The following is a 27,328-nucleotide window of genomic DNA, read 5'->3' as shown; positions in this document are numbered from 1 at the left end:
AACGTTAAGTGTATTCACTGCATTTTCAGGTCAAAATTTGAATGATTTTTTAGGACTCAGATGTGTAGATGCTTATCCATATAGAAGTTACTTGCCATTGCAGCTTCTTGCTAGAGAAACCTTATCCCATCAGCTCCCTTAGTTTTAAAACCAACTCCACCACTGATGCAGCATACTTGTACTCAGCTTTCCAAGTCTTATCCCAGATGGAGGTCTCTCATAGACTCATAGACTCATAGGTCAGAAGGGACCAATCTGATCATCTAGTCTGACCTCCTGCACAAGGCAGGCCACAGAACCCAACCCATCCAATTTTGTAACAACCCCTATCCCAGGACCGAGTTATTGAAATCCTCAAAAATGGTTTGAAGACCTCAAGCTGCAGAGAAACCACCAGCAAGTGACCCGTGCCCCACGCTGCAGGGGAAGGCGAAAAACCTCCAGGGTACCTGCCAATCCGCCCTGGAGGAAAATTCCTTCCCGACCCCAAATATGGCGATCAGCTAAACCCTGAGCCATTACTAATTCAGCACAATGCTGCTGCTAGAGGGGATGTGACATATCCACTTTCTCTAGATTCATTTTGGATCATGAGTATCCTCCATTGGTATCCAGGAAGTACAAATCAGAGAATGCCTTTTGTCTGGCTGCCTGCTTCTGCCTTTAATCTGGCTACCTGCTTCTGTCCCATCTGTGTACCATTTAGACTTCACACCTTCTACCTTAGAGAAGGAAGGGATCTTAGAATTAAGAAAAGCAGTGGGGGTAGGCCAACAATATACTGAGGCAGAACAGAAGAGATATCTGATAGCAGCCATTTTAAATATTCTGGTCTGGTTTAAATAATTCATATGAAGTATTAATGTATAATTGATTACACTCTTCAAGTGGGTCTTTGCTGCTGATTGAAATTAGGAACAGGATAATAATGACATTTTCTAATATTTTTCTTTTATGATTTTGCTTATAGACCAACAGTGGCTTATTAATGAGAAGAAACGACTGGCTTCCCTCCAGCCGCAGCAGAGGGAGTTTGCTGTGCAGACAGAATCTAAGTCATATGCAGAAGCTGAAGTGCAAAATACTGTGGATTTGGAGATCTGTCCTTCCCTGGTAGAGCAGAACAGGAAGAAATTGGTACAACTGGAGCTTTTGCGGAGATACTCTTTAAAGAAAGCTGAAAGAAACATAGGGCGGAAAAAGGTCAAGTTCCAGTTGGAGAGGATTGTCAAGAAGCAAAAATTACTGGAAGCCAAGAGAAACCTAGAGCAGCTAGAGGCTAGCTACTGGCTCAGTGAGGATAACCTGAAACAGTCCCAAGTCCTGAACCAAAATACCACAATTACCTCCTGGGATTACAAGTTGCAAAGGAGAAGGAAGTCATTGGGTTCAAGTTCCTTGCAACACAGAAGGCATTCTTTTTGTAATCTTTACCCACCGCATGTACCTATTTACAGGTAAGTAAACTTTTATAGAATTTTCCATATTTGTTCCAAGTTTAAGAAATATTTGCTGCCCTAGTATCAGGTAATGTACTACAAACATTTTTATAAGGGTATATTAACCCAAACTTTGTATAAGTCAAAACCTGTTCCATCTTATAAAAGCAGTTGCACCACTATCACTTCCCTTTAAGTCTCCAGACTTATTTTATGACATATTTTCAAGCGGTTTGTCCTTGTTTTTAAGCCACTGCACCCCGCCTAAATCTTTGACCTAATTTTCTTTCACATCGCCCCTGCCTCCAGAGCTGCCCAGAGAGGGTGGCAAGTGGGGCAGTTTGCCCCAGCCCCCCACAAACTATATTCTATAGTATTGCAACTTTTTTTTATGGAAGGGGCCCCCGAAATTGCTTTGTCCCAGGCCCCCTGTGTCCTCTGGGCAGCCCTGCCTGCCTCCTTGATACCCCTTTCACTGGCTCTCACACATGCCTCTGCACCTTTTTCATACATTAGAATCCCTTTCCTGGACTCTTGGTCAGAACTCCATTTTTGCCTGATTCAAACCACTCCTAAAAACTCACTTCTGCAGTGTTACCTTAAAAGATGAGTAAGGGTACCCTTAATCAGTCCCAACACACCCACAGCATTTGAACCACCAAAATGTATATATGATTAAGTTGATTAATCACAGTTAACTAACGTGATTAACTCAACAAAATTAATCTTGATTTAAATAATTTATCGTGATTAATCACAGTTTTAATCGCACTGTTAAACAATAGAATACCAAATGAAATGTATTAAATATTTTGGATGTTTTTCTACATATTCATATATATTGTATTTTGTGTTCTAATTGAAATCAAAGTGTATATTTTTTTTACAAATATTTGCACTGTAAAAATGATGAGTATTTTTCAATTCATCTCGTACAAGTACTGTAGTGCAATCTCTTTGTCGTGAAAGTGCAGCTTACAAATATAGAATTTTTTTGTTGCATAACTGCACTCCAATCGCTAAGACAAACAACTTTGTTTACATTTACAGGAGATAATACTGCCCTCTTCTTATTTACAATGTTTCCAGAAAATGAGAACAGATATTCAGCATTGCAAGGTATTTATGTGCCAGATATGCTAAACATTGGTATACCTCTTCATGCTTTGGCCACCATTCCAGGGGACATATTTCATGCTGATGACACTTGTTAAAAAAATGTGTTAATTAAAATTGTGACTGAACTCCTTGGGGGAGAATTTTGTGTTGCCTGCTCTGTTTTTACCTGCATTCTGCCATATATTTCATGTTATAGCAGTCTTGGAGGATGACCCAGCACATGTTCATTTTAAGAACACTTTCGCTGTAGATTTGACAAAACGCAAAGTAGGTACCAATGTGAGATCTCCAAAAATAGCTACCCACTCAACCCAAGGTTTAAGAATCTTCCAAAATCTGAGAGGGATGAGATGTGGAGCTTGCTTTCAGAAGTCTTAAAAGAGCAACACTCCAACGTGGAAACTACAGAACCCGAACCACCAAAACAGAAAATCAACCTTCTACCGGTGGCATCTGACTCCGATAATGAAAATGAACATGTGTCGGTCCGCAGTGCTTTGGATTGTTATCGAGCAGGACCTGTCTTCAGCATGGACGCATGTCCCCTGGAATGGTGGTTGAAGCATGAAGGGCCATATGAATCTTTAGTGCATCTGGCACATAAATATCTTCCGACGCCAGCATCTATAGTGCCATGAGAATGCCCATTCTCAGTTTCAGATGACACTGTAAACAAGAAGCGGGCAGCATTATCTCCTGCAAATGTAAACAAACTTGTTTGTCTGAGCGATTGGCTGAACAAGAAGTAGGACTGAGTGGACTTGCAGGCTCTAAAGTTTTACATTGTTTTATGCTTGAAAGCAATTGTGTTTTTTGTTGTTTTTTTTTTACACATATTTCTACATTTGTGAGTTCAACTTTCATGATAGAGATTGCACTACAGTACTTGTATTAGGTGAATTGAAAAATACTATTTCTTCTGGGTTTTTTACAGTGCCAAGTACTTCTAATCAAAAATATAGAGTGAGCACTATACACTTTGTATTGTGTTGTAACTGAAATCAATATATTTGAAAATGTAGAAGACATCCAAAAATATGTAAATAAATGGTATTCTATTGTTTAACAGTGCGATTAATCGCGATTAATTATTTTAATCACTTGACAGCCCTAATATATACATATGCAATCTGATTGTACATATAACCCTGCATCATTCCCTTTTCCTTGATATTTTAACTTGATTGAGAAGTCTCTCACTAGACTGTACGCTCTAGAGTTCAGGGACTTGTCTTCTGTTTGTTTTCCTATGAAGCACCCAGCACTCTTGTGGGCATTCTGAAATAATTTATTAATAGTAACAGCATTGCTTTTTGCCCATCACTGACTAAAGTGCTGTATCTGGCTCAGATTTTGAAGCTGGCCAGCCATTACTAAACTAGCTGGGAATCTCCTCAGAGGGCTCTCTGAAATTTGGGAACCACAGGGTAAGGGTAGGGGGCATGATTAGACTTGTGTTAAGTGGATTTCAGTGACTCAGGGCTATAGTGTGATTAATAGTGATTACAGCTACTGAGTCTCCATGGGCCAAGGACATAATATATACTTATATAGTCACACAGTGTATGATAGCCTCTGATTTTTTGTCTTGGATTATTTTCACAGCTCTTTCCTGAAGAGGGAAACCACCTCTGAATTATCTACCTCACCAAATACCTATAAATGGCATGAAGGCAATGCACCACGGAAAACGCTGTCTCTAGAATATCTACCCAGAACAATTAAAGACAATTCCAGGAGAGATGACCGTAATGATGAGAGGTATAGGTCCTTTGCAACACAGAGACAGCTAACTAAAAAACAAAAGACATCACTGTTTGGAAATGAAAAAGGGCCAGAAAAAGACTGTAATGATCCCGTTATCATGTTACATATCAACAAAGATAATAAAAAAATGGAAAAATTAGATGATAGACTAGTACAAACTGAACCTCAAAGCCAGACCTCTAGGAACCTCTCTCCCAATCAGCTTAAGAAGAAAGGTGAACTTGAAACCTTTATTACAGGGACACAAGTGACCAAAGTGAAGGTATTAGGAGATTCAAGTCAGTCTACAGGGAAACAGCTAGAAGAAAGTGAAGCCCAGGCATCTCATAAAAAGTCTAGAATGAATTTAAGAGGAGAGCACCAAGATTCACTTCCAGAAAGCTTTATTAAGGAAGTGAAAAAATCAATAGTGCTTGGAAAGCCACCATCAGGTTATCTAAGTCAAACAGCAAGGAACTTGAAAAGAGAGCCAAAGTCATCCTTGCCAAGTCATGATAGGCAGTTAGTGGAAAAGCAGGAGTTTCTCATGACAGCTACTTCAGTAGGGAACCTTAATAAGATAAACATCCAGACACCACTCCGTTACATTGAAAAAAAATGGCACAGTGCTGAGGTGTTGAGTGTTGGAATCTCAAAAACAGCCACAGATCTGCTAGGGAACTGGCAAGAGGATGATGAAAATGACTTTTCTGATACTGATAGTTCCTACTCTGTGGATTCTCTCTCCTGTGCTTATGCAAAAGCCTTGACCGAGCAACTGAAACAGGAAGATTCAGACAGGAATAAGTGTATCACCAACCCAGAAGATTCCGAAAGTGATGATAGTCAGATGTCTCAAGACTCTCTGATAGAAAAAGAAAATAAAGCCAAAAAACGAAGTAAAAAACGTTTTCACAAATTAATGGTTCACCAAGAGCCAGTTAAGTTTTACAAAGGCAGATATGACCACCATATCTCACCTTTGGTGACCTCATCCACATCACGCAGTGGATTGGGAAAGACTGAAAGAAGCTTTTCTCTGGATAGCTTAGCCGATGCAGAAGAGGTGTCAGCAGAAGATCTGGTAGAAGAATCCAAATCTGATTCATCCGATGAAGTGCCTGCAGAGATATTTTGGAGGCTGCAGAGTCCTAGGTCCTCAGCCATACAGACTGAGGAATACCAGAAGCCTGGAACCTGTGACACAGATGTAAAAGGAACAAATTATGATCTAAAACAGAGCAGTTCTTTTTATCTGGATACTCAAACACAGTCCATTTGCAATAAGACTTGCAAACAGCCATTGAAAGAGATGAAGGTTTGTTTTCTAGAGCAAGAAGGGTCTGTTGATCAAAGACTTAATTCCACAGGTGGAAACTCTCTGACGCTCACTGATGCTTTGTCTTCATATGACTCAAAAAGTGAAATCAGCAGCCCCCGAATAGCTGTACCTTCTTTTCATAAAAATTTACGATTTCGTGGTGCTCATCTGAGCAAGCTGGAATGTTGGCTGAAGAAAGATGACCTAAAGCAGTCAGCTGCTGAAGTATCTTTTGTCTCTGGCTATAAGCAGTTACATAGTATTTCTCATGTATCACATGGCGTAAATGAGATAAATGCAACTTTCTCCTCTGATGGATCAGAAATACCATTACCAGAAACAACACATTTTGAGATAGATGAAAACAAAGTTCCTGAGAGTGGATCTTTATTAAGTAAGATGGTCAAAGAAAATGCAAATTCTGATGAAAATTCTGTCTTAGAATCTCAAGGTGTTAGGTCATTGTTTGTCAGTTCAATAGGACCGAGCACTTCATGTGTTCCCATTTCAACATTTTCAGCAAAACATGGTTATTATGATGTCAAGTCAGTTCATCCTAAACACAAACAGCTTACTGTATCATCTACTTATGGATCTACTGTTGAATACACACAACAGTATAGCTGTTTGAAAAAAACCTCCATGACAGATTGTTTGTTACCAGTATCTGGAACAGAAGAGGGCTCTCTCCCTACAATTTATCCTGAACTGCCCAAGGATCAGGATTCTAAAAAAATATCATTAATTTCAACACCATCTACATATGTTTTACAGCAGAGAAATGATCATGGAAATTTTGATTTAGAAGATAATGATTGTGATAATATGATAATGGAATCAAAAACAATAGATCCAAACACTAGAGATGCATCTGTCAATGCAGCTACCAGTGGATTGCCTAAAGGGCTGTCTCCTGATTCAACTTCAATACCCACAGTAGGAACGTCTTCAGAAAAACAGGGAATATATGAAAAATATGGCCACCTCTTTGCAAAAGAGGGAACATCAACATCCCATGATGAGGGTTTCTTTCTCAGTGACCTGTCAAACAAGAATAGGAATACTGGTATAAAAAAACGTTATATACTTCAGACTTCTGTTGAACAAGGAGAAAATTCTGCTGGTAAAGTAGGTCTACTCAGTTACAGGGGGAATAATTTTGAATCTGTGCAGAAGATGGATTACCAACAGTTGTCTGCAGGAGAAATAACCATAGACAAAGATTTTTCTTCTGAAAGAAAACCCTGTCACACTGGTTCTGCAGCCTTTCCCCAGGATGCTAATTATGACCAATTCAGAATATCAATAGACACTTTTCAGAAGGAATTGGTCTGTAATACAACAAGTAGAGATATCCTTATTGAAACTGCCTTGGAGGCCCCTTCATTCAGAGATACTGAAGAATATGAACAGAAGGAAGAAAATCTGTGTTCACAAAATAATTGTGAAATTCAAAGGAAAGTTGTTTTAAAGAATGATTTTCTTGAAAGTTTACAGGCTGACAATCCTGAAAGTTGCTTATCCCTACAGGTTTTGGGAAACACCACATTATGTCCTGAGACTATAAGAAAAGAAAGCGGAGAAAGTAAAGAAGAACATAATTTGAGTTCTCACCCTGTAGGCCAGGAAAGGTCTTCATCCAAATATAGAAATTTGGTGGTAGATGAATTAAGATATCTTAATGTGAATTTAAATGGAAAAAACACTGCACTTTCAACTGCAGCTACTTGTGAAATTAGAGATGAATCCACCTCACAGTCCAACTCAAATGAATTTTACTATGACACAGCAAAAACTAATCTTTTCCTACGTGCTTCTGAAACTGAGAAATATAATACACAACTGCAGGATCTTACAGCGATTAATGAAATTTGTGATACCAGATCTAATCTCAGTATAGAATACAATGTTGAAAAAAGTTGTTGTTCTGGTACTAATTCGAATTGCCTCTGCACAATGTGCTACTTAAAATCTGAAGAGCAGAGAAACAATATGTATAAAAAGGCTGAAGGTCTTGTGGGATATGATGCAGCCTTTCTCTCTGATGATACCCAGACCAAGAACAAATCCTTTCCTGAATCAAGAGGAGAGAGTGAAACTGCTTTTTCTTGTATGGTTCGTAGTGAAAGTGATTTCTCAGGAGAGGTTTTGTTTGTTGGAGGAACCAGTAATAATGTAAAAACAAACTTTGGAAAAGTGCTTGAACACAATACAGTTATATCAGACACTGCTTTCCAAGAAGGGAGTCCAAGTTTGAATAACAAATCTGAATGCACAAAGAAGGCAGCTGATCCTGAAGATGAAATTATCCTGGAAGAGACTCTGGTTCCCTATCAGAGTAAAAAAGTAAACACCACTGAAGAAATTGCTAAACTGGTTAACAGTGTCATCAAGTTGGAAAGCAATATTTTGGAAATTAAAGCTAGACAGACTGAAACCGTACATAACTACTCTGTAGTTGAAGCCGAATGTGATATTGGAGAAAAGAGCAGAAATAATTTGGAAAACAATAGTCTAGTTCAGAGATCAAAAGAGCCCAGTGATCTTGTGGCTTGCAAAGATCACCATGAGTTTTACAAAAAGCTGCACACAACAGTACTGCGTGAAGAGGCAGAGAAAGAAGAATCAGGTGTATATAGTGGTGGTGGTGTAGGACACACTGATGGATCAAAAACAGAGGAGATTTCTGACAGCTGCATTCAGACAAGTAGCTTTCATGAAAATAAAAGGAAAGCAAACATGAAAATAAATTATTGTTCAACAGAGACTGAAGCTGCTTCTAAAAGCATTCCTTCATCAGTGTGTTCCAGCTCGTCAGATTTCACTGAGAATACTATAGGCTTCCTTGATACTTATAAGGAGTTGAAGCAGACTAACAGAATAATAGAAAATGTGTTGAATACTAAAAGTATAGCCAGAACAATACCAGGTAGTTCTGGAGAAGAGAACTCTTTAGAAAACGGTGAAAAGGAACAAAAAAATGCTTCTAGTGATACAAGTGAAATTTGTATAACAGACTGCTTGGTGATGGCCCATGAGAACTTTTTTCAAGAAAACAGAGTTGATGGAAGCATAACTAACTCCAAAATGATTGAGAGTGAGGACCAAACTAATGTAAAAGACCGTGAGATGTTGGTTAGCACAAGGAGAGGTGAACTGCACACAAATGTAAATGTTTCATTTATGCAAGAGATTCCAGCTCTAGATCAGATGTATTCTGACAGAGACAACAGTGAAAAATTTATAATTGAATCTGAGATCCCAGAAAGATACTTTACAGCTTCCAACTTAGAAGAACAAGATGTTTTGTCAGTTGATACTTCAGGGTTGACAGGAGGTAGCCATGATGCAATTGAAAAGAAGGGCAAGACAGATCTAATGAATAAATTGGTGGAAGACATCAATAACTGTGGCAGTTCAGTTGATGATAGTGCAGTAAATGAGAAAAATGTAATCAGAGGAAAATCTGGAAGACTTATTAAAGAGAATAGCAATACAGATAAGAGTTCTTATTCCGAGTATAGGGTGTCTGAAGATTTGGATGTAAATTTTATTGGAAACAGACCTGATAATTTTGAATCTGATCCAGTGCGCTTCATAGCACAAGAGAAGGAGAAAACACATCAGATAAAACTGGAACAAATGGCTAAAGCAGATGTAATAAATGAAAGTTTGAAAACATACAATGCATCTGTTTTTAGAACAGATAAAGAACGGAAGGTTTTCAAAGAAAACATTGAGAGTCGAGAACTGACTGCTTCACAAAATCAAAATGAAGTTCCACCTGAAAACAAAGGCAGCCACCAACTGACAAATAATAAATTAAATGAGATCTTAAAAGAAAGTCATTGGGTATCTAAAGATTGTTCTAGAAATGATGCCAATGTTTCCTCAGTACCTAATAAACAACCGCGTACCCCAGAAACTATAAAGTCTTCTGAAGAAACTCAACAGTGTTTGCTTGAAGTCTTTCCATGTCAGTCTTTAACTCATCCTTCATATTTTGGAATAAATAACAGCACAGAAGTTGTGCAGAATGATCCCACTGTGTTAAGAGGACATGTAAAGTCATTTAATAGCAATGCTGGTACTGGAGTTGTTCTTCCTTATTATGAAACATTAATGGAGAATGATGTGCATGTTGGAGCACCCAGTACACTTATCAAAGAGAGAAGAGATGAATCATTGTCTGACAAAATGCAAAATAAAGACCGTGATTTTCTGCTAACGATGGTCATGCAGAACAAGCAGAGGGAAGGACACTTTGTATTAAACAACACATCTAATTATGCTGTATCTGGGCAATTTCCTAATAGTGATGACATAAATTCAACTTCCTCTATTGCAGAGTGTCATGAATCCATAATTGTTACACCTAGTCAAGGCGCAAGAAATAATTCAGTTTCCCTGGGAGGGTTAGATTCTCCTGAAGATATAATTCAAAACGTGAGCAATTCTGATGCAGAGCACAGCTTAAGCACAGGCTTAAATGTGGGAGGAAAATCAAAAGTTCGTTTTAATTCCTTAGATGATATAGTTCAAGAAGGAAGTATGACTGCATCAGTGGATGTGTCTGGTCCACAGACTTCAGATAATCAAAATCTGCTTTCCTCTTCAATGTTGAAAGATAATGCTATGAGAGAGAAAAGAAAGCAATCACTACCAGAGGTCTGTTCTCAGAAAGGTTTTCAAAATATTAATATAAGTCAGAAAGAATTAGCACAATGCAATCAGACAGAGAAATGTTCAGCTGCAGACTATATTAAAACAGACTGTACAAGTAATAGTGAAAGGATTCCTGATGTATTTGGATATCAAACTGAACCCAGTGAGATTCAGGCATATGGGGCTTCTAGAGATCTCCGTGTGGGATATCCAGACAACTCTGCAGTTGTTTCTGAGACCCTTTTAGAAAGTATTAATCAGCCCTTGTGGAAAAATGCTCATTATGATGAACGCTCTGCAAGATATAATATGAATTCTTGTGTTTCTAAATATTCTGCTGGTCTGCTGAAGAATAGCCCTGCTACACTTGCAAATGCGTTGGTAGACAGCAGAGAAGACAAATGTAAAATTGATGCTGTTTGTTTTGGAAAAACAAAATACTTTGAAAGTGAATCAGTAGATTTGGATGTGCCTATACTTGTTTCTGATGATCTCTCTGTAAATCAGAAAGATGATGAAAGCAAAATTTGTTCTGCAGTTGGAGAGAGAGAGAGAACAGACACACAGCATGATGAAATCACTAAAGAGGTCGTTGGAGTAGATCAAAAGCAAGAACAAAGTCAAAATTCTTTCCAGATTTGCCATGGTATAAAAGAAAAAATATTGTGTTTATACCCAGAAGACTATATTGGTAGTTCTGGCATGAAACTACCAGAGAAGAGCTTGCTTACTTATCAAAGTCTTGAACAAATTAGCAATAAGGAAACAAAATCTCTTACCTTATGCACTGTGGAAGATGTTCCAGCTTATTCAACATTTAAAAGTTCCAACAAGCTTAGTACCTTTGAAACCTCTAATGTGCCAGAAAATTCAAAATCTCTGAAATTTAGGCATCTTGATAACTCATTGCAAGACATTTCTTTGACTGACCGGTTGTCATCTACTTTTACAAATCCTCATTCTCTACAAGAAAATCAAGAGAGAGAGTTTCCTCGAGCATTTCCAAAAGTTTCTTACCCATCATTAAAAATGTTTTCAGAATATCCTCTTACTGCTGACATTGGTTACAATGAAACTGGCAGATACGATGTTTCACATACAACTACTTCAAACTGTTCTGCATTTGATATAGCACAAATGCAAGAGAGTCAATCTGATGATGCTGTGATATTTGACCAGCAGCCATCTGCTTCAACCAGTATTGTAGTTTCTCTTACAAATGAAAAGGGACATCTCCCAGTAGCTGATACAAAATCTACCTCTCAAGGATATCCTGCTGAAGATGGAAAATCAAAAAATAAAAGTAACTCTGAACAACTCAACAATGAAACAGAAGTTGATAAACAACCCTGGGATAAAGTTTCGCTACAACAAGCATTTTTAGAAAACTTAGGGAAAGTAGAAGATGGTGTTTCTATGTCATCATCATTAGCTGTTGGGGATGCTAGAAGAGCAACTCTTAATAAACAAGAAAATATGAGAGAGAGAATTAGCAGAAATGAGAAGGAATTGCATTCAAACATAGAGAAGGTACTTCCTGCAACAGACAGGAAGCAGAGAAGAACATTTTTAAGAAAAGATCCTGTTGAAAATCAAGCCATAGCGCCATCAGTTTTTGCCAATGAGTTAATGGACCCACGAATTACAATATCGCAAAACCCATGTTCAGGAAACATTGGTGTGGATTCCAAGTACATGTACAATCTGTATGGGGGAGTATGTCCCACAAATAACAATGCTGCTGATCCCAAAGAAACATATTACACTGCCTCAAATTTTGAAATAAATTCTTGTGCAGATTTACAAGACAATTGGCAGGTTGGGCATGCCAGGGAAAAAGATCAAAGGAAAGCAAATGTAAGCAGTGGAAAAGATATGGTACACTGCAAAAATAATGCATGTTCAAATGTTGATAGTCCTGACAATTTTCAGATAGTGGCAGATAGTATAATGAAGATTAAGCAAAAGACTTCAAAATCAGAAAGGCAAAATCTTTCTGGCATGAAAAATGAGAATATGTCCTTCAAAATTTTACCAGAAAACAGTTCTTTGCCTCCACAGGAACCCAAGTTGGTATTACTTAGGAATGAAAAATCATACTTTACTGCACAAAATACAAAGCATTGCAAACAAGATGAACAAAGAAATTGTTTACAGAATCACATATTGTCAGCCCCAGCTATTTCTGCAATCCCTGATCTTGAATACACTTCCAAAGTTTCGTCTAAGGCACATCTTTCTTTGTATCTTGCCTCTAAATCTTTACAAGAATTGAATATGAGTGTTGAACCTCCATCTCCAACTGAAGATGATCTTCATGGAATTGAAAGATTTTCAAAATTGGAGTCAGATAATTTCATACTGGCTAAATATAAACCTAGATTGCAGCAAAGATTGGTACAAACTCAGAGACTTGCTAATTATGATCCAAAAAGCTCACAAAATTATGGGGAGAGAAGCCGAGGCAGCAACTCCTTAGAGCCCTCTGCTATTCACTATTCAACTGCTTTGGCACATAGAGCTGGTCGTTCCATGGATATAGAAGCAAAAAAACATTCAAATAATACTACTTTACCACAGTGCGATGAAGAGACAATTGAAGAATTGAGAGATCAACCAGAAGAAACAGATTTATTTTTACAGGACAATAAAGATGCAATGCATTTTAGTTCAAGTGATATCAATCCATACATTCATCCATGGCAGCAAGATGGACTCTGCAAGATTGGTTGGAAGCAATATGTTTTTGGTAGTGCAAGTGATGTCTCTTGCAGTCAGCCTCCTGTAAGCCTGGATAATCATAAGGTTATGAGATGCTCCAGTGTGGATAATGGACTGAACTCTCAAAACTCCCCTTTTCACTCTCATCTCAGTTCTTATGCTAATGCAAAAGTACTATCAAGCACTTTAAGCAGCATTGAAGACCCCCAGGGATGGGATGATGCGAGACAGGGTTTTGAATCTACATATTCAAGTGACAACAGCAAGCATTATGTAAATATATCCAGTGAGATACTTGAAACAAACCCCAAAAACAGAATTTCAAAATTTGAGAATCCTTCTGAGCAACCTGGAAACACTTCCGTGCAAGTTGACGAAATTGTACTCCTCTACCCTTCTGAGTCAGAAACAGCCTCCAAAAAACCACAAGGCATTACTTGTGAGCAGGGAACACAAACAATGGCTACAGGAAGGTATAAAAGACAGAAAAGGCACCGGAGAAGTTATACAGATGTTTCTGCAAGAAAACAAGATGCAAGTAGGAGTTCATTTCAGCGACCTTCTTCTTGGGCGAGCATGCAGAATCTGTCCATGCACCTATCGCAGCTTCTTCATAACACTTCCGAGCTGCTGGGAAACCTCTCCCATCAGAATGTTCTAGATAACGAGCAGAATGCCAAAATCAATCAAAGAGGAATTGCTGAAGAGATTGCAAGGGCTGCTATGTCAGACAGTTGTACTCAAACTACAGGAGATGTAGGCATTCAAGCTGATATTTCAGAACATCCACAAAGCAAAAACAAAGAAAATCTATTGCAGGCAAAAATTGAAAATGAATTGATGAAAACTCAGGAAGTGAATGTGATTGTGAAAGTGGTAGGTTCAGATACTGTATGTAGGTCTCAGGAAAAGAAAGATGTAGGTCTGACTGTTCAAGCGAGAACTCCAGAAAGCATTGAAATGAGAATGCAGAGCATGCCTGACTTCAATGATTCTGCTGCTAATAGTTTGGGAGATTCCTTTATGCATCTGCCTTCGTTAGCCAGAGCCTCCACTCCTATCTTAGATTTTCAGAAACCACCATTCAGCGCACAGCAGAATGTTGCTTTTGGCAGTCCTAGAGTTTCTCCTGTTGTATCATCTTCACTGAGTTCAGGACAAGATGAATCTTCATGCACAGTAGTTAGCAGCTCTACTTCTAGTACATCACAATCTCCAGCACATTACACTCAGGATAAGAGAACTGTTGATGAATCTGATATTGCAGTAGAAAGGAAGCTATGTTATAAAAACACCTTATTAGTTGACAGAGCCTCTTCCCCTATTCTGACACTTAGTGCAAAACCAAGCAACCAGGTTACCTGTAGGAAGTCCATTTGTTCTATCAAGGGATCTGTGGAACATCCTCTTGATACTTCAAATTTGCTTAGCAATCAAAAAAAGCAAGGATCACGGTCATGTTCTGGCTTTGGCACCTTGGAGCCTCATGTAGATAATTCTTCACAAACAGAAACAGACAATGAATCTACCACTTCTAGAAATAGCAAGGAAGTGAGCAAGAAATCTGGAAGTTTCTCAGATAAGAACATAGCTAAAGAGTTCTTAGGAATAGGTGTTTCAAAAGAATTGAAGGAAAAGCACAGATTCACTGTTGACGCACACACTACAATTCGTGCAAAAAGACTGTATCATTCAAGTAGTACTTTAGAGGTTTCTGGCCGTGGGGAATATTTAGTTGATGATCTCAAAGAGCATGTTCCAATGGAACGTTCACTACATTGTATGTATGTCAGCAGAAGAGGAAGAGGCTCTTCAGGAAGAATCAGATGTGACAAAACCAGTGGAAGTTCTGATGCCTCTTTGATTAAAAACCACTCTCAGACTTCTTTTGTTGAGGAATGTAGACATTCCCCTCCAAATTCTGACTTGCTTTTTAATCAAGAAATTAGCACATGTTGGTCAAGCAAGACAAATGCTGATGGATCTCCAGAACATCAGATAGAAGCCTCTTCTGCACAGTTCCACCATTCCTTTTGGAAAAATCAAAATAGTTGCCCTTTTCCGCTTTCTAAAATGAGTGACATGCATGTACCCCTTCAAGATGATGATGCAGCATCGGCTTCTGCAAGTGAATGTAATACTGAAATTTTACTAAATGAGAATGCCTCCTTAGTGAAGACACACAGGCCACGAAGCTATAGTCTTCGTGACTTGCCCCTACACAATAAATTTATCAACTGGTGTGGAGTGAAGGGCAGTCCTCCGTCCTCAATAATTAGCTTGACTGGCAGTGCTGCTGATTTACAAAATCAAATGGAAAAGAAGCCAGTCAGCAAACAAGGAACTGAAACAGAAGGGAAATCCCAGCCTTGGGAAAGTAGAACAAGAGAAATTGAGAGACTTCAAAGAGAGCGTGCCCAGATTATGTCTGGCATACATCTGGATATGAAGCAGCACCCTCTTACTGTAGAGCTTACTGAAGCAAAACTGAATTATGGAATTGGGGAAACAGATGCACTGCTGAGAATTCTTCAGAATGGAACAGGGGAGGATCTGACTTCAGTTCCCATAAAGCAGCAACTTTATGAAAGGTAAATTACTTAAAATAGTTTTGTGTGGAATCTCATGCATTTTAAATACACTTTAATAATAAGCATAACAAGTGTTAAATATTCAGTTTATTAAGAGATCTTAACTGGAGAACAGAAAAATTTGTGTGAACAAGTGTAACATTAAGATTCTCTTACCCATAGTAAATGATAATTAAGAACAAGGCTTTTGCTGTAATAATGGAAATAGGAAGAAGTACAAGCTACAGATTATTCAGGTCTAACGTCCTCCTTCTACTAAGTTAACCAAAATCATTAGCAGCTCTGAGAATCACACGCACATACCTCTGCACTGTGAGCCATCAGAGTAGGATTCTGTTGAGTTACTGCAGTGTAAAAAATTTGACACCTCAGTATTTTTATAACAATATTTCATTCTTGTTTCTGTTAGCAAATACTGCTATGTGAAGGTGGCAAAAACAAATAATAAAAAGACGATGGTGGAGAAACTAGGAAAAATTAAGCCCTTTTTATAGAATTCTTATAATAGGGTAATATTTGTATTGAAAATCAGGAAGTTATCATTATAATCTATAAGTTTAAGACCAGTATTGAGCTTATCTCTTGATTTTCCCCCCTCCCTCCAGTTTTTAAAAACATGAAAGTGAGTTCTAATTCTTTGTACTCATTTCTTACTATTTTAATGGTTTAGCATTTCTGCAGCTCCTGTGATCATGTCACTGAGAGGGGCTGTGCAGGAGTCCTGTGCAGTGGAATATATCACTCTGGAAAACTGAGCTTTGTAACTTTACCAGGTGCATACCTTGTAACTCTGACCTTGTACCCTTTAATAGGCACATGAAGACAATTGATGCCCTGAGAAAGCAGAGGGAGGAAAGGCTTCAGAGCTTTAGGAGAACCCGTAGTCTCAGTCCACAAAAGCATCTGAGCCTGATGCAGACGTTGGACACAAACCAGCGGGATCTGGATCTCCCCAGCAGACGCCGAGAATACTTGCAGCAACTGAGAAGAAATGTAGTAGAAAATACTAGGTAGGGACACATAAACTTCAGCTTTGGGAACCCGTGCTGCTCTCAGGTGTACATGCGCAACTCCCATTTTATTCAGTAAGGTGGACAGTGATGTGTCTGTGGTAGAATGAACACACAGATTCTCATATGGTATGCCAGATGTAGAAGAGGTGAACTTTGGGACAGGAGAGTTGTTCATTATTTTGTTCTAGAGAAGGCAAAAACTTCCTGTACAAGTTTTGGTCAATTTGATTTCACTTTTCAAACTATTAACCTAGAAAAGATTCTCAGAACTTAGGGAAAACTAAGATTCCCCACTCCAAAGAAAATGCCGCATAGTTCATATCTACCTAGTTTTAATTGATAGTCTAAAGTAGTAAACCATGGACTTATTTTTGCACATATACAATGTTTAGCAAAAGACTTTCTTAAAAGCAAAAGCAAGATCGCACCCCACTTATTATAAATTACTCACCAACCTCTCCTTTTACTCCCCATCCAAAGGGACAAGGAAGAGAGATGAGATTTGCATTATGCTCTAAATATCAACAAACTTGAGCTCTGTCAGACCAGTGAGAGAAGTTAATTCCAGGGTCTAAGGGCTGTCTGCTGGGAACCCCAGCCCCAAGTTGTTTGAATTTAGAGACTTGCCCAGCTGAACTTTGCAGCCCTGGTGGTAGATGGGGAGAGAGGCAGTCTAACAGACAATTGGGACCCTTGTTTTATTGAGCTTAATAGATCAAAATCAGCATCTTAAGTTGCTCCTATATGTTAATAGGATGTCACAGAGGTGTAAGTATTCTCACTGTGGTGAATACCAGACATGCACCCTGAATCCAATTTTCAAGCTCAGTGCAAAGGAGATGTGAATGTGGTGATTGTATAGGCTGGGAACTGGGGACAGCAGGTGGGAAAGGATAAGTGATGCAACTCATGCCAAGGCTTTCCAGGTCCCTGTGAGAAGATCATGTCAGGGGTGGTCATTGAATTGACTCACCGTGGGAGTTCCATGCTGCCCATTAAGAGAGAGAGTGAGAGAATTAGAGGCATGTGTTTGGAGGAGAGGGGGTGGGAGTGAGGGGTTAACCAAGAGGCAAGAGGGGGCATAGTGGGGTGATGAGATGGGGCTGTTGTTTCAGTAGAACATGTATTGGTGAGTTTTGTTACTGCTGCAGATACAATTCTTCTTTCACACATAATCATACATATTGAAGATATTGTATTTAAATAAAGCCTCAGGTGACCATGTGCACATTTTTCTTTAAATGTTCAGCAGGGTGGAGAGAATCTAGGTAGCTATTCAGAAGCTCTTCCGTGAAGCAAGGAGAGACCGTATTTTGTAGGAATAATCCTGTTTTCCTTATTATGAAGTTCCTTGTTCAGTGTTGGAAGAAAGCAACTCTTTCTGTGATTCTTTACCATTGTCCCATGGCATTGTATCAGACATTTCTTAGTGTGTCTTTTTCCCACCCCCAATCTTTAGAGTCCAAGAACCAAAGAGGAGGATTGCCCAGTATCCTTCAGAGATTGAACTACTACTCCGAGACTATCAGAGGGCACGAGAGGAGGCCAAGACTGAAATTGCAAGAGCAAGGGACAAACTTCGGGAGAGAGCTGAGCAAGAAAAGAGACGTATACGAGAGCAAATATTTTCTCATCTACAGAAGGTGAGTGTTAAATTACTGTAGTTACTGAACTGTTCTGCATGACTCATGTTAATGCAATTTCTTTCTTTTTTTTTTTCCTTTTTTTTTTTTTAAAGTAACCGTGATGGTGCTTAAGCCCAAGGCAGATCTTTATCTTTAATTTTGTCTATTAAGGAGGTAAAGGTAATAAGGAATAATCTTGTTAACTTGTATTTAAAAACAAACAACCCCATACTGATTCACTGGTGGTGGTTCTGGCCTACCTTTGTGCAATAGTGTCATTTTATTGACAATCAGTATGCCAAGTCTCCTAAGCTTCACTCACTGTCTGAGAAGATGTCTTTAAGCCACGAGTGCTGGATATGAACGCATGTAGTGACTCTACTGATACAGGCTTAATGTGGTTGAATTCTGTATGTTAAAATGACAAGATAAAAAGAAAATCTTTTGCCATCCTTTTTAGTCTGCTTCTCTCGCTTTCTCCTTAGTCTGGTGTGTGTGTGTGTGTGTGTGTGTGTGTTTGCGTTTGCCTCTTCCATTTGTTTTGTATTTTGTCACCCTTACTGTACACGTTACAGTTTTGCTGGGGTTTTTTGTCTGACTTTGGAATGGTACCATGTTACCTTCAGGTCACTCTGCCTAATTTGTGACCATATTTTTCCTATAGCAACTGCTTTGTCACCTCTTCTGAGCAGAAGCTGCAGTAACCCTCTGAGATGTTCCCCAGGGTACAATCTGGACTGCTGAGCAATGGTGTTCCCTTAATTCTCTAACCTGGGGTGCCTTTTACACTGCTTTGGGGTCAGCACAGCCACCCCTGGCCTGCTCACACATCCTTCAGCATGTAAATTCACTCCCAGCTAAATACATGAGCACTCTGACCAGTCACTCATGAATTACATACAAAGCAACACCTGCAAGCTCTCCAATCTCAGTCTTGTTCCCCTAGAAATGTGTATCTTGTACTGTCAAGCACACTACTGACCAATGCACGCCCATAGAAAGCCCATCATTTCATCAAAGGAAAATGGTATATGCACCAGCCTTGTTATCCCAAGTGGAGTTCTCCACACACTTGAATTCAAACGCTCTGGTTAAGATAAAACAATAAGATAAATTTATTAATTACAGAAAGATTTTAAGTGATTACAAGTGATGATGTATAAAAGTCAGGATTGGTTACAAAAGAAAATAAGAGGAATAGTCAAGCTAATACCTAACTTAACAAGCTAGGTGAACTTAAAAGCAAAGATTTTGTGTCACCGTACACTGTTGTAAATTTCATAAGCTAGGTCTCCTTTCAGCCTGGAACCACTCCTTCCTTAGCTTAGTTCTTTGAGAGTCGCTGATGTCATGAGCAGAGATGAGAGAAGGAGAGGTGAAGTCAAGTGTTTTTCTCTCCCTTTATAATTCAGTTTCTTGTGCTAGAAGCATCCTTGCTGAGTCATGGTGACACACAGTTCATTGTGGATGTGAGGTTTCAGTCGTCCCTGTGATGAAATGTAAACTTATTGTTTACACCTTCCCTACCAGTGCGTTATGTCAAGGCCAGGACTCACTTGAAGAGATGGAAAGAGGAACAATTGGAATTTCAAGGAGATTGTTTGTTTTTTCTTTTTCTCTCCCCCCCCCCAACCCCCCGCTTGCCACACTCTTGACCTAGAGTGTCCACATGAATGGTTTTTATGGTCATTCAGTTTCCATAATCCATACAGTCTTGGACTTTCTGCTGAATTTGCCAACTTAAAGAGTAGTTATCAATGGTACGCTGTCAAACTGGGGAAACTGGGTGCTGCATGGGTTCGTCCTGAGTCCCATACTAATCAATATTTTCATTAATGATTTGGATAATGGAGTGGAGACTATGCTTATAAAATTTGCTGGATGACACCAAACTGGGAGCGATTGCTAGCTCTTTGGGAGATAAAAATGACCTTGACAAATTGGAGACTTGGTCTGAAATCAACTAGATGAAATTCAGTAAAGACAAGTGCAAAGTACTACATGTAGGCAGGAAAAGTCAAATTCACAGCTATAAAACAGAATAACTGGCTAAGTGGTAGTACTGTTGAAAAGGATCAGGGGCGGAGGGATGTTATAGTGGATCACAAATTGAAAATGGGTCAACAATGTGATGCAGTTGTTAAATAGGCCAATATCGTTCTGGGGTGTATGAAGAGGAGTGTTGTGCGTGAGACACGGGAGGTAACTGTCCTGCTCGACTCAGCACTGGTCAGGCTTGGCTGGAGTACTGTGTCCCGTTCTGGGCACCACACTTCCAGAAAGATGTGAACAAATTGGAGAGAATCAAAATAAAAGTAACAAAAATGAAAAAAAAAATGAGAAAACCTGACCTGTGAGGAAAGGTTAACAAAAGCTTAGCATGTATAGTCTTGAGAAGACTGACTGAAGGGGGGGGCAGGAGTGTGTGGGGAGACCTGGTAGTCTTTAAATAGGTTAAGAGCTGTTTATTCAGAGGACTGTGATCAATTGTTCTCCATGTCCAGTGCAGATAGAACAAGAAGCAATAGGCTTAGTCTGGAGCAAGGGCGATTTAGGTTAGATATTAGGAAAAACTTTTGTACTATAAGGATAGTTAAGCACTGCCATTGCAGGGGTCTCAAACATTGGTGCACCTCCCCTCCCTCCTGTTCTCTGCCTGTGGCACATAACAGTTTAGTCTCCAGTGGGCTATAATACTGTGGTCTCCTTTCAGCTGTTGAATTTACTGTGTGGGTGGTGCTGGTGGCCTGTGATACACAGGAGGTCCCTTCTGGGCTAAAACTCTGACTGTGACACTGGAATAGGCTTCCAAGGGAGGTTGTGGAATCCCCATCATTGGAGACGAGGCTAGACCAGTGGTGGGCAACCTGTGGGCCACGCGCAGCCAGGCCACGAGACAGTTTGTTTACATTGACTGTCTGCAAGCACAGACGCTTGCAGCTCCCAGTGGCTGCGGTTTGCCATTCTTAGCCAATGGGAGCTGCAGGGATATGCTTCCCGTTGGCCAGGAACGGCAAACTGTGGCCACTGGGAGCTGCAGGCGGCCGTGCCTGCAGACGGTCAATGTAAACAAACTGTCTCACGGCCTGCCTGACGGGCCGCAGGTTTCCCACCACTGGGCTAGACAAACATCTGCTGCGCAGGGGGTTGGACTTGATGACCACTTGAGGTCCCTTCCAGCCTTACATTTCTATGCTTCTAAGAATCAGGGTGCTTGTTAGTGTTAGGAGTAGTCGTATTTTTTGTAATGTGAACAGTCACCCACAGAGAATTGGATTTAAATCACCAAATAAGATCACTCTTATTTCATTTTGCAGAGCTACTGTACACTCATTTATTTGGCTAGATGCTAGTGAAGGTAGACAACTCCTACTTTCTAGTATGTTTTTAACACTGTGGCATCCTTCACAGGAAGAAGCAAAGCTGAAGACACTTGTAAGCACAAGCACTTTATGTACAGATTCCAGCCTCAGTCTTTCCTCTGGCCCAACATCTGGTTATAACAGCAGCAATGCTGCTACTTATGCTGCGAGTAAACTCAGCAAACAGGAAGCACTGGTGAGAGCAGATTGCTGACAGGTTGTCAATGAGGGTAATGCCTTTCTGATTCTTTGGTGGTGAGAGGAGGGATGTAATAGCAGGCGGCTTTGTTTTGGGGAAGGTTAATGGTCAATCAGGGCTCTCAACCTGTCAAGGTCCAAGTGTGTGCCATGCTCCGAAGATGTTAAATGCGGGTCACCACATTATAACTGCAGAGGAAGATGACTGAAATGATAGTCTTCACTTCTTTAATATGACCCAAGATTTGTATAACTTTGATTTCAAGACACTGCATTACACTGTTAACAAATCTAACAATTTTACTAGCTAAAAGTTAGGTAACCAGAGCATTCTCAGAGCAAAGTAGAAGGAAAGGGTCTCCCTAAACTGATATGTAGATACCAGCTTTGTAAAGAAGGTTTCAGGCTATAAGCATAGTACTTGTTTAATTAGGTAGTTTAATTTCTTTTCCTAGTCCTCACTACAAACTATTTTTGCCCTCTTTTGAATAACAGATTTCTCCTGGAAGTGCAGAGCTCCCAAGAGGAGATACAAGAGGTCGCTCAGCTGTTAGAAATAGTCAACTTTATGTGTTAGAGCAACTACAAAAGAAATCAGAATGTGGTAAGTAGAAAAAATATGTGCTTAAACTGGGATTCACATCATAAATCTGTGTGGATTTATTATCTGTGCAATCATCCAATTTTGATTTGATTCTAGCTTTTTGAAGCTATCTTGCTACTATGCATCTTCAGAAAAATCTTGACTACCAGTGTCCAGAGTCTACAGTGAAATTTATGGAAAACTGCAATAGGATGTATTATTATTACTTTATTTATGTATTTACATTTCCGTAGAAGTTAGGAGCCCCAGTGAGGGACCAGAATCTCATTTTGCTAGGCACTGTACAAACAGAGGTTCATATGAAGCAGTTCCCATGTTAGTACTTGGATATAGGTAACAACGCAACATATTCAGATAGGAGGACCAGAGTATAAATGCCTTGAAACAAAGAAGTTTGAGGCTAGATTTTCAAGTGTAGACTTGCAAATTGCATTATACACACACTGACTTGTGTGCACAGCTATTTTGCGTATATATGTATCGATACCCTTTAAACCAAACTGCAACTTAATTATGAGTGGGTCGTCTTATGGGCAGAGATGATAAAAACAAGCTGTGCATCAGTAGTTCTTGCAATCCCTCCCATCTTGCCTTGCTTACATTTATGTGATTGAGTGGTTAGAGGATTAAGAGTTAAATGGGTTCTGTTCTCAGTTCTGTTACTGATTTACCTCTTCTGCTTCAATCTACCTATTTGCACAATGGACCTAATAATACTTATCTTAATAATACATACGGTATCACGAGAAGCTCTATTTAAGTGAAAAGTATTAATAGCCTTTTGGTTATTTCTGAGTTATCAGCCCTTCTTGATTTTTAGCCCTTCTGAGTTATTAGCCCTTCTTCAGTTACTGATTTTGATGGACATTCTCCAATTTAGATTTAATCCTCTCCTCTTTGAAAAGCTGCAGGGAATGAAATCTTTTTCCCTAGCATGCTGTCTTACCTAGTTAGTTTCCAGTATTCAACTGAGGTTTGAAAAAATCTGCAACTAAGGCCTACACAACTAAAGGAGAACATGCAGATGTCAACACATACTTCCAGTGAGTATTTTAAAAGAAGCGAAGTCTAATGTGGGCTTAACTTTTTGTAGTAGAATTCTGCTTTAGCGTATCTGCCAGCTCATGAGTAGCTCTGCCCGCTACTTATTTCTTTAAATATTTTCAGCAGCATTAGAAGTGTATTATGCACACTCAGTGAAACCAGCACTAAATAGGTGAGATCATCCCAGAAAATCCTGACACATTAGGCCATAGCCTTAGTTTGGACTAAATTAACAGAGTGCAAATCGGGGTGGTGTGGAGAGGAGCCTTAAATTTTTCCTTGACACTGCCCAGGTCCTGGTGTTGTCTCTCCATGGTGACAGCCCCTGTGCTGTTCTAGAGCATCATGAGGGCTATTCTAATTTACATCTGCCTTTAACAGCTGCAGGTGGATCAACATACAACCCAAGATTCTAAGAGTGGTCATTTAAGAATAATGTCATTGAATATATATGTGGAGTGAATCATGTGACGGACGTTTCAGAACTGGATAGATATCAAGGTAGTCAGTTTTAAGGCACAGTTCCCTTTGCAGTCTCTCTTTTTTTTTTTAAAGAGTATTTTTGTGCCTTTCGTAACTTGTAGCGAAGTATACATCTTGTTGCTATAGGAAGGGAGATGCTGAAGAACCACCACCTTCCCCATCCCTTTTGTGTTCTAAGAGTAAGATGCACTTCTTTGCCATTGCTGATATAGACACATCGCACAGCACTCAGATTATTTTGAAATATCTACATTCAATTTTCCCCTTGAGAAAGCTGCACATGATAGTAGTCACATTGCTGAATGTATTACTGTGCGGTACTTGGGTACCACGGTGATGGAGATGGTATAGTAGCCTGAATAGAATATTTTTTTCCTCTCCATTTCAAAGACGTCTCCTTTAACTTCTTCACTTTCCACAGAGAGCAGCAGAGTTCAGCCACCACTTCCATCTGCTAGCATCAGCCATAGGTTCAGTCCTGGACTAACTCTTTCAGTCAGCTCCTCTCCTACAAAAGAATACCAGGATTTATCCAAACACATTTTGGCTAATGCTACCACTGAGGTGAGTAAAAGAGCATGATCATTATCTATTTCTGTATTTCCTAACAGTGTGCGGCAGGTTTCCAACAACACACTGTCTGGAACATCGGTTGCACTCCTTGCTCAGCTATCTAGAAAGCTGATTTGACCATGACAGCTCACTGTGGCCTGCCCTTTTTTATTGGTCAATTGTATATAAGGATGCTCAGAGAAATTGAAATGGCAGAAGTGAAGCAAGCCAGGTTGCAGCCATGGGGTTCTGACTGTTGTGTATTATTTAGAATTTTAAAATAACAACAACCAGATAGCCTACATTGGTGAGCACCATAATGGTGAAGGTTTGGCGAGGGCAACAGGCTGTAGTCCTACAGATTTTGTAACATGCTTGTTCTCAATCATTTTAGGCAATTGTACAAGTTTACCAGACTTAAACTTCATTGTAGCACTGTAGCTGACCATTTCAACATCACTGGGATGGGGATTTTAAACTTAACTGAAATTTGGGGAGAAAAGCATTAAGTTTTAACACTGTGCAAAGGATACATACAGTAATACTAGATCCAAGGAATTTCTGTCTATCCATCTTGGTCTCTTCTCTGAAAGCATTCTGCTTTCTGCCTAATGCTTCCTGGCTTATTGACCAGGCTGCATCCAGCATGACTGGAATGTGTGTGCGTGTGTGCGTGCATGCACAGGGTGGGAGAGCCAAACTTGACATACCTCTTTTGGAATCACACTGGGAGAACATCAACTGTGCTCCAAGTGGAGGGGCAGTTATATACTGTCCTGTCAACCTCCCACAATAGGCAATGGGGAGGTGTGGTCTTACCACTGTGGCATGACTGGTTGTATACACTTAATTCACACGCAAACAGTTAAGACTTACTCTTCAGTCTGGCTGAGGCAAACTGCTGTGCTGCAAGACAGGTGAACACAATTTATAGATCAGGCACTTTCCCTTGATTACATCTCTGAATTGTAATTTTTAAGGTTATGGCAGCCTGTTCAAATAACCTGAGGAACTTTTACAAATGCCAGGCAGCAGCTGGTTGGAAGTAAGTATATGCCAAATGTTTTCCTTTTTGGGGTACTTGGACACATTTCTATGTTGTCTTTAGTGCAAATACCTGAAGCGTGTCTTTTTTCTTTAGATACCAGTGTACAGAAAAAGAGGTACTGGTTTATTACAAAGTCTTCCCATCAGCAACTAAGCATGGGTTTTTGGGAGCTGGAGTGATTGAAAGACCCCTTCCCAAGGTGTGGTGCATGGTGAAAGACCCTGGCAAAAGGCATCTATATGACAAAACCATTAACACAGCTCAAGTACATAAGAAAGTAATGAGCCATATTCAGCTGGGTGAGTTATCAATTGGGATTGCTGTGTGTAAGGGGAACTTTATGGCAATTGGTTCATAGCTGTCTCTGTCCTCTGAAGAATGTTATCAATTCCCATTGCTAGCCATTTTATCAGAAGAGATGAGGTTGAAAAGTCAAAGAATAAATGTAACCTACTGTAATGAAAACCCCATCATAAACTGAACAACAGACATATGAAGTGAGATGCTTTTGGTAAATACCCACTCTGATGCTGTACATGTAGGGCCGGATCCTCCGATGGTGTCAATTTGATGTAGCACCCTTGATTCATAGAGACCCAGGAACTTTTGAACCCACCTCTTAGAGACCATAGAAGCTCAATAAATAAAGGAGACAGATTCACCCTTATCTCAGACCCTCTGTAATGAAGAATTTCAAAGCCAGAACCTAGGTGTTACTTTAGAATGTTACTTGTGTTTTAAAAAGTTCATCTTATGCTCAGTGTGCCCAGAATATTCACTATTTTATTGATCCACTGTAACATACTGGCTTCTATAGAAACAATGAGCAGTTTGGAAAACAAATGTTTTGCTACTTTTAAAAATACATATTATTACCTCTTGGAAGATCCTTGTAACTATTATTATTAAATATTCATCTATAGTACTACTGGTGTGCATGGCTTTTGACAGAAAAAATAAAGACATGGGCTTGAAAGTTATGAGAATAAATATGTAACAAGGGGCTTTTTAAATAGCTGATTTGACTCATTACAGTTTCATGTCACCAACTCCTTAAGGCGCTGTCTTTCCCCTCAGTTCTAATCCATACATATGTCTCAACATTTCTGTTGGACAGAGTTCTGAACTCAGTCAGCAGTGGCAGAAACTGTAGAAATTGGGTGCAATAGGTTGTCTTTGCATTAGTCTATGCTGCTTTTCAGCGTGGACAAGTTAATATACAGGCATTTGTAAGCTTTGAAGGCAGTGGAGAATTGTACAGATGAGGAATAAGTTTCTTCTAAAGAGGAAACATTCAAAAGCAGGTAGCCATGTATAGTTGCTGTAGTGTGATTTTTTTTTTCCTCTCACCCCCCTCAATTTCTTACAGTATATTTGGTGAGTGATACTTCATTGTGTTACCTAAAGCAACCACGGGATTTCTGCTGCATCACCGTAGAGGCCAAAGAGGTAAATTTATCAGTACTTTCCAAGATGTAGCCCGTCAGTAATCTAAATTGTTTAAGATTACTGTTCAAGAAAAAGATGGGGTATGGGGAAGAAGGTCCACAGTTGTACACCCTTATGAATTAGGTGCGAAGACAGATTTGCTTGTGCTCCTGGAGTCCTTATTGGTGTTGAGAGTTCAGATGCTGATTCTCAAATTCTAACCTGATTCCTTATATTACGAGGTAGATTTATCAGAACATAAGAATAAAATAACTTGGGTTGCAGCCTGAACAGCGGGTATGGCCAGTGCCTTGTAAAGTTAAGTCTGTAGAATACAAGAGGGAAGATTTCCAGACATATTTGCTGATG

At 39.5% G+C, this 27,328-nt stretch overlaps 2 protein-coding genes across 13 annotated transcripts in view; one reads left to right on the top strand and one right to left on the bottom strand.

Moving 5' to 3' along the window:
- STARD9 (StAR related lipid transfer domain containing 9) overlaps positions 1-27,328 on the top strand; it is a 321,608-nt gene that overhangs the window by 138,545 nt on the left and 155,735 nt on the right. For all 9 annotated transcript variants that reach the window (XR_007774876.1, XR_007774877.1, XM_050956627.1 and 6 more), the window contains 10 exons: positions 971-1,457; positions 4,164-15,602; positions 16,415-16,612; positions 18,075-18,258; positions 21,652-21,798; positions 22,296-22,404; positions 24,353-24,495; positions 25,464-25,528; positions 25,625-25,830; positions 26,901-26,980. Coding sequence is in view for 7 of the 9 variants with exons in the window: in XM_050956627.1 (XP_050812584.1) it covers positions 971-1,457; positions 4,164-15,602; positions 16,415-16,612; positions 18,075-18,258; positions 21,652-21,798; positions 22,296-22,404; positions 24,353-24,495; positions 25,464-25,528; positions 25,625-25,830; positions 26,901-26,980 (13,058 nt within the window). In the remaining 2 variants the exon portion in view is untranslated. The remainder of the gene's footprint in view (positions 1-970; positions 1,458-4,163; positions 15,603-16,414; positions 16,613-18,074; positions 18,259-21,651; positions 21,799-22,295; positions 22,405-24,352; positions 24,496-25,463; positions 25,529-25,624; positions 25,831-26,900; positions 26,981-27,328) is intronic.
- Positions 1-27,328, bottom strand: part of CDAN1 (codanin 1) — a 98,107-nt gene that overhangs the window by 13,514 nt on the left and 57,265 nt on the right. The window contains exons 28-29 of one of the 4 annotated variants that reach the window (XR_007774880.1): positions 25,190-25,389; positions 22,597-24,436 (exon numbers count right to left, since the gene is read on the bottom strand). The exons of 1 other annotated variant lie outside the window; for it this stretch is intronic. The gene's annotated coding sequence lies outside the window, so the exon portion shown is untranslated. Of the gene's footprint in view, positions 1-1,155; positions 1,178-22,596; positions 24,440-25,189; positions 25,390-27,328 lie in introns of those variants that run through there. 2 more of the 4 variants (XR_007774881.1, XR_007774879.1) reach the window with 2 other exon arrangements.

The sequence above is a fragment of the Gopherus flavomarginatus genome, chromosome 5, assembly GCF_025201925.1.
Source record: "Gopherus flavomarginatus isolate rGopFla2 chromosome 5, rGopFla2.mat.asm, whole genome shotgun sequence".
NCBI classification, from domain to species: Eukaryota; Metazoa; Chordata; order Testudines; family Testudinidae; genus Gopherus; species Gopherus flavomarginatus.
This window is presented reverse-complemented; position numbering and strand designations above follow the sequence as displayed.